At 49.6% G+C, this 15,324-nt stretch overlaps 1 protein-coding gene across 1 annotated transcript; it reads right to left on the bottom strand.

The window, feature by feature from the left end:
- Positions 1-890: 890 nt before the first annotated feature.
- On the bottom strand, positions 891-5,068 carry LOC147192278 (homeobox protein Dlx4b-like). The gene is made up of 3 exons (XM_086133942.1): positions 4,343-5,068; positions 2,961-3,157; positions 891-2,641 (listed from the first exon to the last, which is right to left on the bottom strand). The coding sequence occupies exons 1-3, from the start codon at positions 4,671-4,673 to the stop codon at positions 2,399-2,401; spliced, it is 771 nt and encodes a 256-aa protein (XP_085990068.1). The 5' UTR covers positions 4,674-5,068; the 3' UTR covers positions 891-2,398.
- Between the last annotated feature and the right edge of the window lie 10,256 nt (positions 5,069-15,324).

Genomic DNA, 15,324 nt, shown 5'->3' with positions numbered 1-15,324 from the left:
TTGTACAGCACATGAGTGTAAACGAACAGGCAAATAAAAAGCGACGCCCGCTGTTTGGGTCTCGTGTAAATTCCCGTCGCCTCGTACTCCTTCACCGCTTTCCTCTTCCTCGGCCCGTGACACGCTGCGTTTTTGCCCAGTGGCGAGTCATCGGACCGTTCGGCATCCGAGTTTTGCATTTGATGTCCCCGCGCAAGCCGCGCTCCGACCGTTCTCCTTCTGGGCGTGTCCGAGCCATCTCGATCAGCCCTCTCTTAAAAACACATCCACACCTTGGCTGTCCCTGCGATGGGCTCGTTCCGAAGCCGAGGCCAACCCTTTGACATCTTCGTTCCCCATCGCCTCCAAATCGGCTCCCCGCCATTTCTTGGGCGCCGCCGTCTAATCCTGAGGCGCACGGTGGCCAGCCTCACCGCCGTCTTCTCAAGTTCAAGTCCATTTGGTCGTCAAGTGTGCAAATACCGCAGGGCGATATTGCCGTTCTCTCTCACTCCCGTCGCAAATCTTCACAGTGGAATGAGTCAAAAGGATCACGAGTATAAAAGAGCCACGCGCAAACCGTTTGTTTTTGTTCAAGGGAGGCAGTGCCTCGTGGGCCAAACAACACGGTCTGTCAATCGGTAGCAGGAGGCCCGGATTGGTGGGTCTGTTTGGGGGGGGGGGGGGGGGGGTCGAGTCTCCTGACAGCCCGGGTGGACAAAATCGGTAGCGTCCTCCCTGACGGCAGCAGGCGGAAGAGAAGCGGTTTCTTTCTTTGGGATTTTCTTTCTCCGATTTTTTTTCCCCACAATTGTGATGAAAGTTGTAAATATCTGGAGGAAAACTGACGGATTAGGACACCGTCCACTTTGTAGCATTCAGCTCAGTGAAACAAAAGAAAACCCAAACTGTTCCGATGCCAAGAAAACCCCCCAAAAACTTTATTACGGTGCAGTATTGATTATTTAATCGTTTCGACACTCACAAGGAATTCTTCATTTCACACATGCGTGATGATTTTCGGGGATTTCATGACAGACTGAATGAAATTTGTGATTATTGAGCAGGTCTCTTATGGAGAGAGAGAAGCCGTTGGCAATCACACACGCCGCATGTTGGATGCCTTGATAAAATAATGACAAATAATTGAACAATTGATTAAAAATGATCACGGCAGCTTTCACGTACATTTCAAACACTCTGAAGAATCACAATTGATTGTTTTGTGGTTCTTCTAACCCAGGGGTGTCCAAAGTGGGTCCTCGGGGGGCCACCGCCCCGCCTGTTTTCCGACCCTCCCGGGAGCAACGCCCCCGATTCAAATCATCCGGATGGTTGGAATGGCGCTTGGGAGCCGGCTGACGAGCCGATCGTCTGAATCGGGCGGAGTCGGAAAGCGGGCGCGACGGCGGCCCCGCGGGCCCGGAGCCGGACGTGCCTGTTTTACACCGTCCCTTTTTTCAAAGCTTTAAACCAAAACCAGACTTCCAAAGGAAAGCAAAACTTCCCGGAAAGCCCTTTCCCACACGTGCTCGTGCCACATAAGCCCACGATAAATCTATTCATATGTATTTGCCAAGAAAAGAATTGTCCCGAATCGCGGCCGATACCCAAATGTCCGCCTCGCTTTTTCGTAGCGAGGCCTTCATCGCGTGCCTGCGGACGCTTCACGCGGAAGCATAAGGGACAAACCTTCCTCGCGGCGACATTGGGGAGTCTCGTCCCGCCGCACCGCCGAGCCCTTTTTCACTCCCAAAAAGAAAAAAAAACAACAACTCGGTGCTGCTTGTTTTGATGCCGGAGAACTTTTCTCGAGATTCGAAGATGGCCCTTTCCTCCTTCCATTTTATTTTTTTCTGTGTGCGGCCCTCAAGCAAAAAACTTTGGTCAGAATTTGGTGAAGAGGTTCACTTGAGCGCAGATTGTGCTCGTGCTGTTCCCAAGTCTGATCGCGGTTGCCGTTTGTTTTTTCCATGTCATACGGTGTTCACGTCTCGCTTGTGAGAGAGAACAGGTCCTTCAACTGGAGCTAATAATAGCCGACGAGTTGCACGGCAGTCAACGAAGGTGTTTCGATCCAGTTCAAAGATGCCAAGAAGTCACCGCAATATTGCCGGCATTCCTAATGCAACCATGCAAATCGGCACTTTTTTGCATTTTTTGCATTTTCTTCATGTGACACCAAGAAATTCACCAAAGAATCCGCGTGCAGTACCTCGCTGCACTTTACTTCTGTGCATCGAGAGCTGCTGGAGCAACGGGAGCCAAAACCAGTCGCCCTAGATTGAATTTTTTTTTTTTTTTTGCTGCGCTTTACTTAATTTTTGCTCCAGTGTCTCACACTGTAAACAATGTCGGATATGGGGGAGTTGTTTTTTATGGAGGAAAGGAAAAAAAAGCCCTCCAATCCGAGTAGATGTCACATCAGTTGAGTCCTGGGCATGACATCCTGCGGATGTCCCGGATACCAGTGGGCAAAATTGTTCATGTAGCCGCCGGAGTGCACCGGTGGGCCTTTCGGAGTCATGCTCATGTCCCAGACTGTGCACGGAGAGGCGGAAGTCTGGAGCGGGGCCGACCTGGGCTCTCCATCCGATCCGCAGGTCCCGCTCTTCATGATCTTCTTGTACTTGGATCGTTTGTTTTGGAACCATATTTTAACCTGAAAGTCCAAAAAAAAAAAAAAGGGAGTCACACAGCAGCTTATCGCCAGCTTTTAAACGACGGCCATGCAATAACAATGACGATGCGATAACGAAGCCCTTTACGATCATCTTTCAATCAATCTGTTGGCCTCGAACGCCGCTGCGATTTTGTCACGACATGACGGATGATGGTCCAAATTGGTGACTTTGCCAATTCGGCTTCGATCGTACAAGTCAAAGAAAAACAAAAGCGCGAGGTGAAATTCACAGCCGGCCTGCATGAGAACCGCGGCCCGTCGCGGGAAAAGTGCGTTCGGCGCTCGGCGCGCGCGTTACCTGCGTCTGCGTCAGGCCCAATTTGGCGGCGAGGTCGGCCCTCTCGGGCAGAGCCAGGTACTGGGTTTGCTGGAAGCGCTGGTTGAGGGCCTGCAGCTGCAGACTGGAGTAAATGGTCCGAGGCTTTCGGATCTTCTTGCCGTTGCCGTTGAGCCGCAGCTCGCCGTTTTCCAAGACCGCGGTGGGCTTGTCGTGTTCTGCTCGAGGAAGGAGGAGGAGGAGAAAGCCTCAGTCCGAGGCCACGCGCGGCGGCTCAACATTTCCGTTTGACAGAACGGTTGGGAGACGCGGATTTCGTAGTTTTCGGTGGAGGTCAAGACATGACCTTTTGGGAAACGAATGGCTCCCGCTCGCCGACGATTGTACAAAAGAGATGGCCGATCGTTTTTCCGGCGCGGACAAATATACGTTCACTCGGCCGCACTTTGCCCGCAGTGACGACAAAGAACCGCTGCGCACCTTGCGAGTGTTCCGAAGCATTTCGGATCACCATCAAGGGCAAATGAAAGTCCGGCTTCGCCGAACTCTCGGACGCGGATGGGAACGTTTACGGCGCAAAGAACATTCCGTTTCACTTTTGTTTCTTTTCCCCTCTTGGGAATGCACATACGAAGTCGGAGTCAAGGAAGGATGCGAAAAGTCAAGGTTGGACAGGACCAAAGGTTTCACTTTTGCAAAAGGACCAAACGTGATATTGATTTCAGACGGGTTTGGGGGGGGGGGGGTCTAAAATTAGACGTGTTCGCAGCAATATATATGACTTTATAGGCAACTTGCAGTTGGAAGCTATTTTGCACATGCAGATATTATTGATCACATACCAAATATGAGCAAACCAGATTCAGAAAGAGCAGCTGTGGGGGGCTGACTAGCTTCTAATCGAATCAATAAAGCTCTATGCGGGGAGATGACCGTTCACTTCCGAAACACTTCTTTTAAATAATAATAATAATAATAATACATTTTATTTATAAGCGCCTTTTAAAACCTACATTTTAATTGATTTTATTCTTTTTTTTTTGTCTCACATCTTTGCGTCGGAGTCAGATGAATCTCAAAAATGTGCCGCGCGAGGGAGCATCGTCGGTGGTGAAAATAGACCCGAAAGACGCAGAACCGAGAGAGACTATTGAAAGTTTTTTCCGAGGAAACTTCTTAAAAAAATAAAAATTAAAAAAAAAGTCGGTCAGTGCGAGCAGGCCTCAAAAGCAAGCGTGCCCCCCTCCGCGATCGGTGACCGCACCTTGTTCACGTTCACGGCCACGAACTTCATTTGACGCCGCCGTCAGATTTGGAACGCGAGCGCGGACTCGGCGCGCCTCGAAAGCTCGCGAAAGGTGGCCGCGACCGATCCCATCCGCAAGTCCAATCGAAGAACTGACCTTTCTCCTCCGGCCTGGCGCGCCCCTGCAGCCCGCCGCCGTGGCCCGCGTGCGGGTAGGGCAGGTAGGACCCGGGCGGCTGCGCGCTCACCGGGCTGTGGTAGGACGGGTAGCCGAGAGGGCGGCCGTAGGAGGGCGCCGACGACGGGAAGGGCCCGTCGTGCCGCGCGGCCGCGTGCAAGCCGTGGAACTGGTAAGGGTTGTGCGCCAGTCCCGGCGAGGACTGCGGGTGAGCGTGAGCCGGGAAGCCCTGGCCGCCGCATTCCAAAAAGGCCGATTTGGAAGGGTCGGGGGAGACCAAAGTGTCCGCCAGCGAACTCATCGTCATCATCGGGGATGCGGCTCGGAAGCCATGCCGGCTCACCAACTGCGGACGACGACGGCCATCGTGAGGCCGGCCAAAAACAAATCGAAAAACTCTCTGGGCAACGGCGCGCACATCCGACCTAATAATTCATCCCAAAAATGTTCACACGCACATAAAAAAAAACAAACAACGAACTTCAAATCAGTAGGAAAAAAAAAAGGTGTCTATTTCTGTCCGAAACGGCAGACGTAATATTGGATTCCTCCCCGGGTCCGCTGCGCACGATTGCGTGCCTGTGTCAAAGTGGAGTGAGGCGGCGTGGCGGTGCGGCGCGCCGTTGTGCGTCTCGCACGCGGCGCTCTCATTGGCTCTCCGGGAAAGGGCGCAGTCGCCTCAATCGCCCAAAGGGCTCGAGTGACGCCGGGGCGCAGAAATCGTCTTCGTCATCGCCGCTTAAATCCAATTTGTCTTTGGAAGCATCCCAATTAAGCGCAAAGAGCAAAAACCATACAAAAGGATAATAAACATGACTTTCTTGAGCTGGCAATTATCGACGTGTAAATGTGAGCCACCGCGAGTGTTTTTTTTTTTTTTTAACTGGACGCGAAAGGGGGTGAAAAAAAACTCCCGCATGACACGTTATCCCGGGTTAAAAGTGCCACAGCAAATGTTTTCAAACACTCGTGGAAAGATGTTTTACAATCAGGGGTTCTCTAAAAATGACAGATTCACGAATAAGGTAAACGGTGGTGTCAAGACGCATTTTTAATTCCTTCTCCGCCAAAGATCAAAAGAAACAACGCACTCTTGAAAGCAGGCGAATGGGCGCGCTCACACGTATCACAAACGCAAGCAATTTATTCCTCAAGAGCGATCATCGCCTTTTACTATCAGTAGCATGACTTTACAAGCAAACGAGAATCGAACCAAAAACCAGCATTTTATGTATCTCGCGGAGAAAGAGACCAGCGTCCATTTTAAAAAGAAATCTTTCTCCTCCTTTTGTTCTCGATTATTTTTACTGACCTTTATTTTTTTTCTAAAGTTTACCCATATTTGAACATTTGAAATGATACTTTAATATCTGATCGAGCTCTGTGTGTGTGTGTGTGTGTGTGCATAATGGCTGAAAAGAGACGAACCCTTGCATTTGACGTTCCAGTTTCCTGGTTTTGGACACGAACTGCACCCACAGCGGCGACCGCACGTTTGCAGTTGTCAGTTGTAATAACAGAAAAAAAATGAAAGAACATTTCAAGACACGTTAAAAGGCAGAATGAGACGTTTCGTCGTGTTTTTTTTTTCCTTATTTGTTGTTCTGATACTACGGAGGCCTAAAGGTGACATGAAATGGAAAAAAAGAAAAAGAAAACAACAACAAGGACCTTCGTTCCCTCGCAAAGATCTTCAGTTTGTGTGCCGTGGCCTTTCATGCACGACTGTTTGAGAGACGACAGCTTCAGATGTCTTTCGCTTAAGCTCGAGAACAGATCTTTTTTTTTTCTCTTTGTATTTCAAGCCAATACCGAAGTAAAATACGATTAAACTCCGCCACGGGTGAAAATCTTTGTTGCTTCATCCACCCGAAAGTACATAAAGGCCCATTGAAAAAAAAAAGTCTTCTCTTGTAGAGGGACCCCCCCCCCCTTTGCGTTATCTTGAAGTCTTTGCGAGGGAACACAAAAGTTTTCTTTTTCCATCTCACCTTAGACGCTCCGTATGATACAAAACCACTTCAAGTGCAAGCTTTCTTAATTATTCGTGTACATTTGATTTCAACAATGGACCTTCGCTTTTCAAAATGTACTTGTTCGGTTTTGTTTTGTTTTGTTCATAAATTTTTTTTTTTTTAGATTGTTTATTTCTTCTAAAGCTGTGAAGCGTCTTTGAGTTCTTTTGAAAAAGCACTCTCTAAATGAAATGTATTATTATTATCATCATCATTATTATTATTATTCCACCAGGCTAATGTAAGGAGAATTCTTGCCCATGGAAGGCGGCGCTCTCGCTTCCTTTCATCCGCTTCCAGCATTCTTCTCCTGAGTGGCGAGAGGGCACACCCTCCTTGCCGTGTCGATGCTGCCATAGGCTCATGCTTTTTCTCTTCTCGGGTTCTCACGACGCAAGTGGGCAAAGAAGTCGGCCGGCAAATTCAAGTTTCAAGGGAGGTAGAACACCATGCGCAAAAGCTCCGCATACACTCGCAAGTCCGACCCGAACCGACGACTGTCACTCGTCCTCTCGCTCTCCCTCCCGCCTCCTCTTTTCCACTTCCTCTCCCTGTAAAAAATGCCACCTGTGACCTTTTCAAAGTGCTCAGTGCCCGATTGAAGTGGTTGAACAATTAACCGTGAAGGTGTTTCGCCAGGCGGCGCGTATCGCGAGGCCGATAAGCTCATGAGTCACGTGTCATTTTCAAAGGCATAGTTTTGAAATGGCAAACGCGACTCCGCGTGAGATTGGCGCGTCTTATGCAGAGAACTGTGGACTGGATTTGAAAAATCTGGCCCTGCAAAATGCGCTCAAAGCAGAAAATGTTTGGAGACTCGTCAAGAGGTTTCGCTCACTGTGTTTCCGTTCAAATAATTGCGTGCGTGGGTGCCAGCTTGGCGTGTGAGCAATTGAAACACCCGTTGAAAAAAAAAAACAAGGGGATGAGCAGGAGGAGGTTCACTGGTCCGAGACGATCGCTTCCTGAGCGACATGATGCGACATGCGAGAAGCGGCGCCTGGAAGTTGCGGAAACATACTGAGGACTGTTGATTCCCGTTTTGCAATCTGGCGGTGCGACGGACAGGCGTGGGTTTGGCGAATGTAAGGAGAACGTTACCTGCCTGACTGCATTGTGTCTTTGTTTTGTTTTTGTTTTGTTTTTTTGCTGCGAGAGGGTTCATGATGCACTTTTGTTTTTCTTCAGGTTAGCTTCGGCCGAGGGTGTCGAACCCAATCGCACAAAGGGACAAAACTCCAAGCGCTACTTTTAGGTGGGGTGGCCGTGACATCCGGGGTCTCGCCGTGCAGGAACTTGTGTACTGTGCACCCTTGCCGAGCGGCGCGCCACGCAACCCAGATTAGAGACGCCACCGCACCACCCAAACAAAACGACGCCATCGCTCCCGGCAACCCCATCCGAGCAAGCGCGGCCCCTGGCTGTAAGAACGTGACGAGGCGTCTGTCCCCTTATATGAAGTTCAGAGTCATCGCGGCCCTCTTTTTGAGGGTCAGGGGGAATGACCGCCATTTGGTCTGTGACGACAACAACAACAACAAAAAAAGATTTTGTGTCAGTGAAGGGTAAAACGCACACCGATCCGCTTGCGACACACTTCCACTTCCTTTGGTGAGGCGAGGCGAGGTGAGGCTTGGCGATGGGTGAGTCCGCCAAGGCTGTAATTACGCTGTGCCATTGCGAAGCGCGCAACAAAAGCCAGCGCTGCGGGAGCAAGGAGTGGACCTACGGCTGTCTCTTGTCACAAAACATTTCATAACAATACTCCTCAGCAGACTTCAGACAGTTTGGCGTCAAACTCTCCCACTCGTCGACATCCGTGCATTAGAGATGGCTGAGTGGGAGGGGACCGAGATGTTTTGTTTGTTTTACGTTGTTATATGTTGTATGCGCTGATTGACAATTCTTTCCCCTCGCACCCGCCTACACGAGCCACAATTTTCTTTCGCTGGTACCAGAGGGGGTTACGCGCAACTAGCTTCCGCATTTTGTAACCCGCCTCCTTCCGGTTCAGGTGACTGGTGAAGCACCGTGTCACCTGTCGGGCTGACAGAACTTTCCGTGTTCGCCTCGGTCGCTCCGAGTCGCGAACTGCCCTACCGTCTAAGGGTGTTCCACAGGGTTCCCTTCTGGGGCCTCTGCTGCTTTCGTTGTATCAGCCGCCCTTGGGTCCCATCTTAAGAAATCGTGGTATTTCCTTCCACCGCTGTATGGAGGACTGTCAGACGTATGTCCCACCGAGCATAACGGACACCTTCTCATCGGGGCCATTTTGTTCCGTCTTGAGGAATGGCACGACGTTTCTTAAATTTCAATGAAAAGAGAAGTGATGATGTTTGGTCCCAGTGGTTCTTGCACACCCCACCCTGCTGACTCGGGCCCCCTGCCGCCTTATCTAAAGCCAAGAGTCTCGAAGTTGCTTCTTAAACTGCACAGTGCTTTTAAATGGAACCGTCAAATCGGTGCTATTGTTGAATCCAGTTGTTGTTTTGTTCCCGTGCCAGGCAGCCGGCTACGGTCAAGCCTCTCCTTCCTCAACCGCACGTGGGATGACTGTGATGCACTTTATTTTGGAGTCGGCAAATCCTCCTTCCGCCATCTGCAGTCGCTCCAAAATGCTGCTGCTCGCCTCCGAACTGGAAGCATAAAAAACTCTGGCGTCCCCTTCACTGGCTCCCGGTACATTTTAGAGTTCTTGTGAGGATTCTTTTATTTGTTTCCAAATCTTGAAATGATTTCACCCCACGTGACCTCTCCGAGCTCCTCTACTCCTCCGCCCCTCAGGTCAGCGGGGCAGACGCTACTTGAGGTACAAAGGGAGGCTCGGAGAGGATGGCGGCCTTTCCGTTGCCCGTCCCTCTCCAATTAAACATTAGGCAAGCCCCCCACGCTACACATCTTTAAACTCATATTAAAAATATATTTTTCTTCTTTGGTTTTGCCTCGGCACCGTTTTCCGAAACGTATTGTTTCGAATGTCTTTGTTGGATGACACATTTTTTTGCCACACGCGCAGCACTTTATATGCAGCGGTGGTTGTTTTCAAGTGCTCAATAAATAAAGTCGAGTCAATTTGAGTTGATTAGTGCCTTGGAAACGCTTGGGCGTTTCCAAGCAGGAAGTACATGACATAATGGTGAAACACGTTCTTTAATTGAGGCTAATCAAAATAAAAAGGAGAAGGAAGTAGCAGGAATATTTCTGCCGCTGCCCGGAGGCTTTGGATGACTTTTTAACAATGACTTGACGTTGGAATCCCAATATTGAATGCAAGCATGCACACTTTCCCAGTCTTGTTTTTCTTGTAAGTTCAGGTGAAAGTAATGCCTTGCGTCCACCAGCGGGGTTCATTTTCTCGCTCACTCGTTTTTTTTTTTTTTAAATATTAAAATTTTAATTTCAAAATTTAATTATCAATTAAATATTTAGGGTTACTAATAGTTGTGTTTGACTTCATTTTTTTCCTGTGCGTTTAGTCACTTCAAGTTCATCAGCAAATGGACCCGTGGTTCAATTGACTCTATTCTATTCCATGGACTATGGGTGTCTGAAGCGCGTGGCCCCTTTTTTTCGGACGGGGGTTCGTCAAGTGGATGGCAAACGTAGACATTGACGTTCTATCGCTTGTAACGTAAGCAAATGGTAGCGTTTCACTGAAAAATCTGCATTCAGCCTGCGGCGGTTGTCAAAGCGGCGCTCAACACACACACAGTGAGTGGCATGTTGAAACAATGCGCAGTTTCATTTTTGAAAAGGTTTTAGGGGGGGGGGTTCATTATTCACGCAATGATAACAAAGCCAAACAAAGAGCATTATAGAAGTGGATTCTAATTGTATACTATATAACTGTAGCCATCCGGGATAATTACGAATAATGATAATTAAGATGATTAACAAGTTTTACTATCTGAAACTTGTCAGCTCGCTTGAATAAACAGCCTCCAACAAACACTTGAACAAATCCGTGCGCCCGCATGCTCAAAGGAGAAAATGCAATCACCTACGTAAGGATTCGGTCAAAGCCGACACGACTCGGAATCGCCACTCTGTTTGGATCGGAGTTAGCGGTCTCGAAGCCCTCCGGAAATACTTTGGAATTTCCCATATTTCGTCCTGGGAGTCTCGATCGCTGAAAATACCCGAGTCAATGTACAGGTATGTCATTTTAACGACGGGTCGCGACCTGGCCCGCGCGCGCCCGTCACCGAGGGTGACGAAAACAGGGGCCTTATTAAAACGCACCCGATGTTGCCGTCTTGTCTCGAAGAGCTTTATGCTAACAATGAGTTGTGACTGCAAGGCAGGCCGAGTCCTTTCAAATTCCTTCGGCTTACTTGCAACAGGTTGATGACGCGCGCGGTTCGGAGCCGGGACCTTCGAGCTTTACCGCGTGTTTTTTCAACAGTGGATCTCGAAATGCCATTTGTCGTTCGTCAAATCGATTTGGGTCGCAATGAGTCGACATCAATATCTGTTACTTTACTGAAACGCATTCCTGTGAGGTGGCAATTATCGCAATTGTCGACTGTCACCCGCCAATGATTGTAATGCAGACGTATTGGCGACTCATCGTGTGCGTTCTCCGGCGAAGTCATGCGCGCTGACGTTTGTTTCGATTTTGCTCGCACTCCAAGTGGCGTGAATGTTGGGGCGATCCACTGTACGCTATTCCGTTCACATTTGAGTTTGTAACGTGAGCGGCGACATAAAAAGATCAGATTATGTACAGTATATACTGTATATATTATTATACAATATATATATATATATATATACAATAAATATGTCATCATCAGAAAATGCCGCTGAAGAAGAGTAGAGCCCATGCTGGCCATGAGGAGAGTTTGCTCCTCAGTATAAAGTCTAAAATTCAGACCTGATGCGCGTGTTCATTCTTGGCACGGTGTGTCATCGTCAGCGGAAAGAGCTTGCGGGAAACTTTGTCACTTCCTCTCATAAAAGAGTCTGTGAAAGCCAGAAGACTCCGCCCGACTTCTGTGCGCGCTACCCGAGCGGTTTGACGGACATACTTGCAGTGCTCTCCGTACGATGGGTCGTCGTGCGACCGGCTGGCAAGCGGTTCAGGGCGTCCCCCGTCTACTGCCCGAAGACGGCTGGGACAGGCTGACGGATGGCTCAACACGCCGAACGTTTACAGCATGAATTTGACAACCGCATAATACGCGAGCGGACGTGCCACGACCGCAAGATTTGCCTTGATCCCACGTGACCATCGGTTGAGGCTAGGCCAGTGGTGGGCAAACTACGGCCCGCGGGCCGAATCCGGCCCGTTGGTCTTTTTAATCCGGCCCGCCGAAGGTCGGTCCGCAATTAAGGTTCGATGTGAATGATTGCATTCATTTCAATTGGACTTGTAATGACCGGCATTGCACCGCCAGGTGGCGCATTGACTTGAAGTTGCAGAACACGGGGAGGGGGGGGGGCGGGGCAATCTTTTCGACCACCTAGGACCTCTGTATCGCTCTACTTCTACCGGTCTGATCACAACCCATCTGCAGCGATGCACAGGCTAAAATAGGTCATCAACAACACTCTTGTCATTTAAAAAAAGTATATTAATACCGTACTTTCATGCTTTTGTTCTGTTGATGTTTGATATGGACTGTCAACAAATGCAGTTTGTTTTTTTTAATGTACCATAGCTCGTGCTGACCTGGCCCTTCTGTCAAATTTTAAAAGTCAATGCGGCCCCCCAGCCAAAAAGTTTGCCCACCCCTGTGCTAGCCCGTCCATATTGCCGCAGTCGTACCGAGAAATAAGCACGTAGTTCGCGCAGCCGAAATTCAACAGAAACCGACCCAGAATGTGCAGAGGGCACCCGACGAGAAAATGCGGGTGGCGGGAAGCGCAAGTGGAGCGCACGCTAATTGGCCGCTCTCAAGGCAGACAATCATATAAACAACAAGAAAGTGGAAGGGGCCCCTTTCAACCCTTTCCAAATGGCCCGGCGGGCCTGCAAATAATGAGGACGGAATGCTTCCTAATTGCTCAACCGTGGCTCTCTCCTTCCGACATCTGTCCTGAGGCGCGTCTGTCGGACGGACGCGCTTTTGCAAACGACGGATACGGCCGACGGAACTTTGCGGAAGTCGGAGAAGAGCGCAAATCATATCGGCGCACTCAATTTTCGCATCCGACTGCCCGCTACCCATCTCTGAATGGCGCGTTTCATGAAAGGTTGGTGAGAGAAAAGTGCCGATCTTCAGAGGAAGTACTCATTTCAAATGATTTTGCAAGATGTAAAAACGCAGCGTTTCCGAATCTTGGCATCGCGTGTGAGATTCAACCTCGTCGTTTCGCTTTCGACACCGGCAAATCTTTCCGGATCTCGGACTGTTCTCCCGTGTGAAAAAGCTCGACGACGGCGGCATAGTCGCGGCGCACAAAGCGGACACTCCCCGCCTGCTGCGGATTTCCGCCTGAGGCTGAAAGCGCCGCACACATCAAACGATTAGCGACTCGCTGCTCTAGTTTGAGTACGAACTGGTTCGACAAAGATCAACTGCGCTAATTGCCGTGCCGTCGTTAAAAACAAAGTGGCCGTCCTCGCAACCCCGGTCGCCTTTCTATTTGGCTACACGGAGGCGGCGCATGTGCTCGGCCGATATGCGGGCATGCGGATGCCCGCGTTATGACGAAGGTCGATGGTCTACCAGCCTCCGCATCCGCTCCGCACGCAAGCTTGAGTCGGATCTGCGGGTGAAACACCCCCCCCCCCCACGCCGTCTTCTGTACTCGGAGCTCCATTCGTGAAGATTTTGCTCAACCTGCTCATCACGTCCTGCTTTTGCAGTCACTTGAGAGCAGCATCACCCAGCGCATATTTTTCCCACACAGTTCGCACAGTTTGTCACCCTCATCGGTTTGTCATCTCCGACACGCCTATTGTTGTGTGCGCAAACGCTGTAATTATCCTTTTTGTTGACACCTTGAAGCTTCACCCCGTCCAAGTTTGATACCGAACGCTCTCTCGCATTTTAATCGGCAGACTCAAACCGCAACGAGATGTCGGTCGGGACCGCGCGTTCGGATACGCGTTGCGCCGGCGCGGCATTAAAATGGCCAACGTTGGCGTTCTTTTCGTTGTATTCCAGAGCGCTTCAACCGGGGGCGCTGCAGCGCTCTTTCGTGCGAGCCGCCGCCAGTTGAGAAGAGGAGCCGCGCGGTGCTGAGCGTGCGCGGGTTACTGCGAAACCGGATGATTTTAGCATCGGTCTCAGGAGATCTTCACCCGATACCGTCGTCATAACTGAAGTCCAAACAAATTGGCGAGCCGTCCCCAAATACGGGCGGACATTGCGCAATCGGCGCGCAAACCAAAGTATGAAATGCGAGCGGCGCCAACCTGTCATTCGATACGTGCATCGGTACGCACAATACGCCATTAATTTCGTTCTCTATTTCTATGTGAGCTACCCTGTCTTTATGGCTGCATGAGTCCCTCCAGCAAAACAAACTTGCTCGACAACAATCAATCAAGAATAACTGTAACGCGGCATTTGGTTTGGAATGTGTTGAGAGGCCATACTCTTGACTGCAAAACATCAAAACGATTCCATCGTTCGCCTTTGGGGGAGCATCTTGACGCTTTCCGCAACCCAGATTGACTCCAACTGGGACGCGTGACGCGAGAGCGAGCCCCCAAGGCCGCTCTACGCCGACGCCTGCCAGCCGTCGTCATCGTGTGTGACAACTTGAAGATTGCTCGCCATACTCGATCGGTCTGTTCCTTTCTTCTCGTTGCCAGATATGGGTCGTTACTTATTTTTTACAACTTTCGAGGGTGATGACACGACAGGTCAAGTCGGGTCGAGATCTTGCGGTCTCATTAGGCAGCAAAAACGGAGGAACAGAAAAAGATTCGGAAAAGCCAGCGATTCCCCAACAATGAGCCGATTGCAGATAATTATTTGTCAATGTTATTTTACGTAAGTGCAGGAGTCGAGGCGATATCTTTACACGAGTATATGAACTTCTTCCTCCCTCGGTACAGAGTGCGAGTGCCGTTGCCGCCTCTGTCTGACATTTGGCTTTGATGAAACGTTCCCAAAGCCCAAAACCGCCTCACGTCACGAGTCCAAATGTGTCTACTGCCCTCTGCAGATCGCATCATATATCTAGTTTTTTCAAATCCAAATTCGGTTCGCAAACTCCAAGTGCGTTGCTAGGTAGGAACAAGTTTGTCGCGACAACAACAAAAAAAAAATCGAACATAAATAGCACACTTAAAACACACTTTTCAAAATCAACAGTGTCCTATCAGAATAAAAAATTATTTTGGAATGTTGCAGTAGTGCTGTACCATCATTTGCATCATGAGAGAACAGAATGTTTGCAAAAAAACAACAACAAACAAACAAACAAAAAACGTCCTTTGATCCGACATTTCCGAATGACTTCCTGAAGATTGTACTCGTGTGTGTGTGTGTGTGTGTGTGTGTGCAGCCACGTGTGGGAATGTCTCCGAGGCAGATGTGTGATGAGAGGCAGCGATAGGCAAGGAGGAGTGGCAAACAACAATGCATCAAAGTAAGTACTCGTGAACTCTACTGACGGCATATGCTGTGCAACGGTGCCATTTTATTTGCAGCTCGATGTCCATCCTTTGAAAAGAATAGCGCGTGTCAAGGCGTTGTGTCAGTTGGTCACCTTTTTTTCCCCTTAAACTTTCGTAGTACACTTTTTTTTTTTCCCCTACACCCGACCGCCGTGCTCTTAAGTAGCGTGTGGTGAAGCTGAGGGACTGTGATTTTGTTAAGAATAAACAAGAGTTTGCGGAAACGCCATAAGTCTTTGCTGCTTCGGCTGTCCAAGAGCAACACGTCTCGGGCTGGTTTCCTCCTCGGCTCTTACCGCCACGCGTTATGGTCGTGGGTTCGATTCCGGCCCCCGGCCTTCCCGTGTGCAGTTTGCATGTTCTCCCCG

Source organism: Hippocampus guttulatus, chromosome 16, assembly GCF_054856545.1.
Source record: "Hippocampus guttulatus isolate MCC_2025c chromosome 16, RoL_Hgut_1.0, whole genome shotgun sequence".
Lineage (NCBI taxonomy): Eukaryota > Metazoa > Chordata > Actinopteri > Syngnathiformes > Syngnathidae > Hippocampus > Hippocampus guttulatus.
The sequence above is the reverse complement of the archived record's forward strand: the minus strand, read 5'-3'. Positions and strand labels throughout refer to the sequence as shown.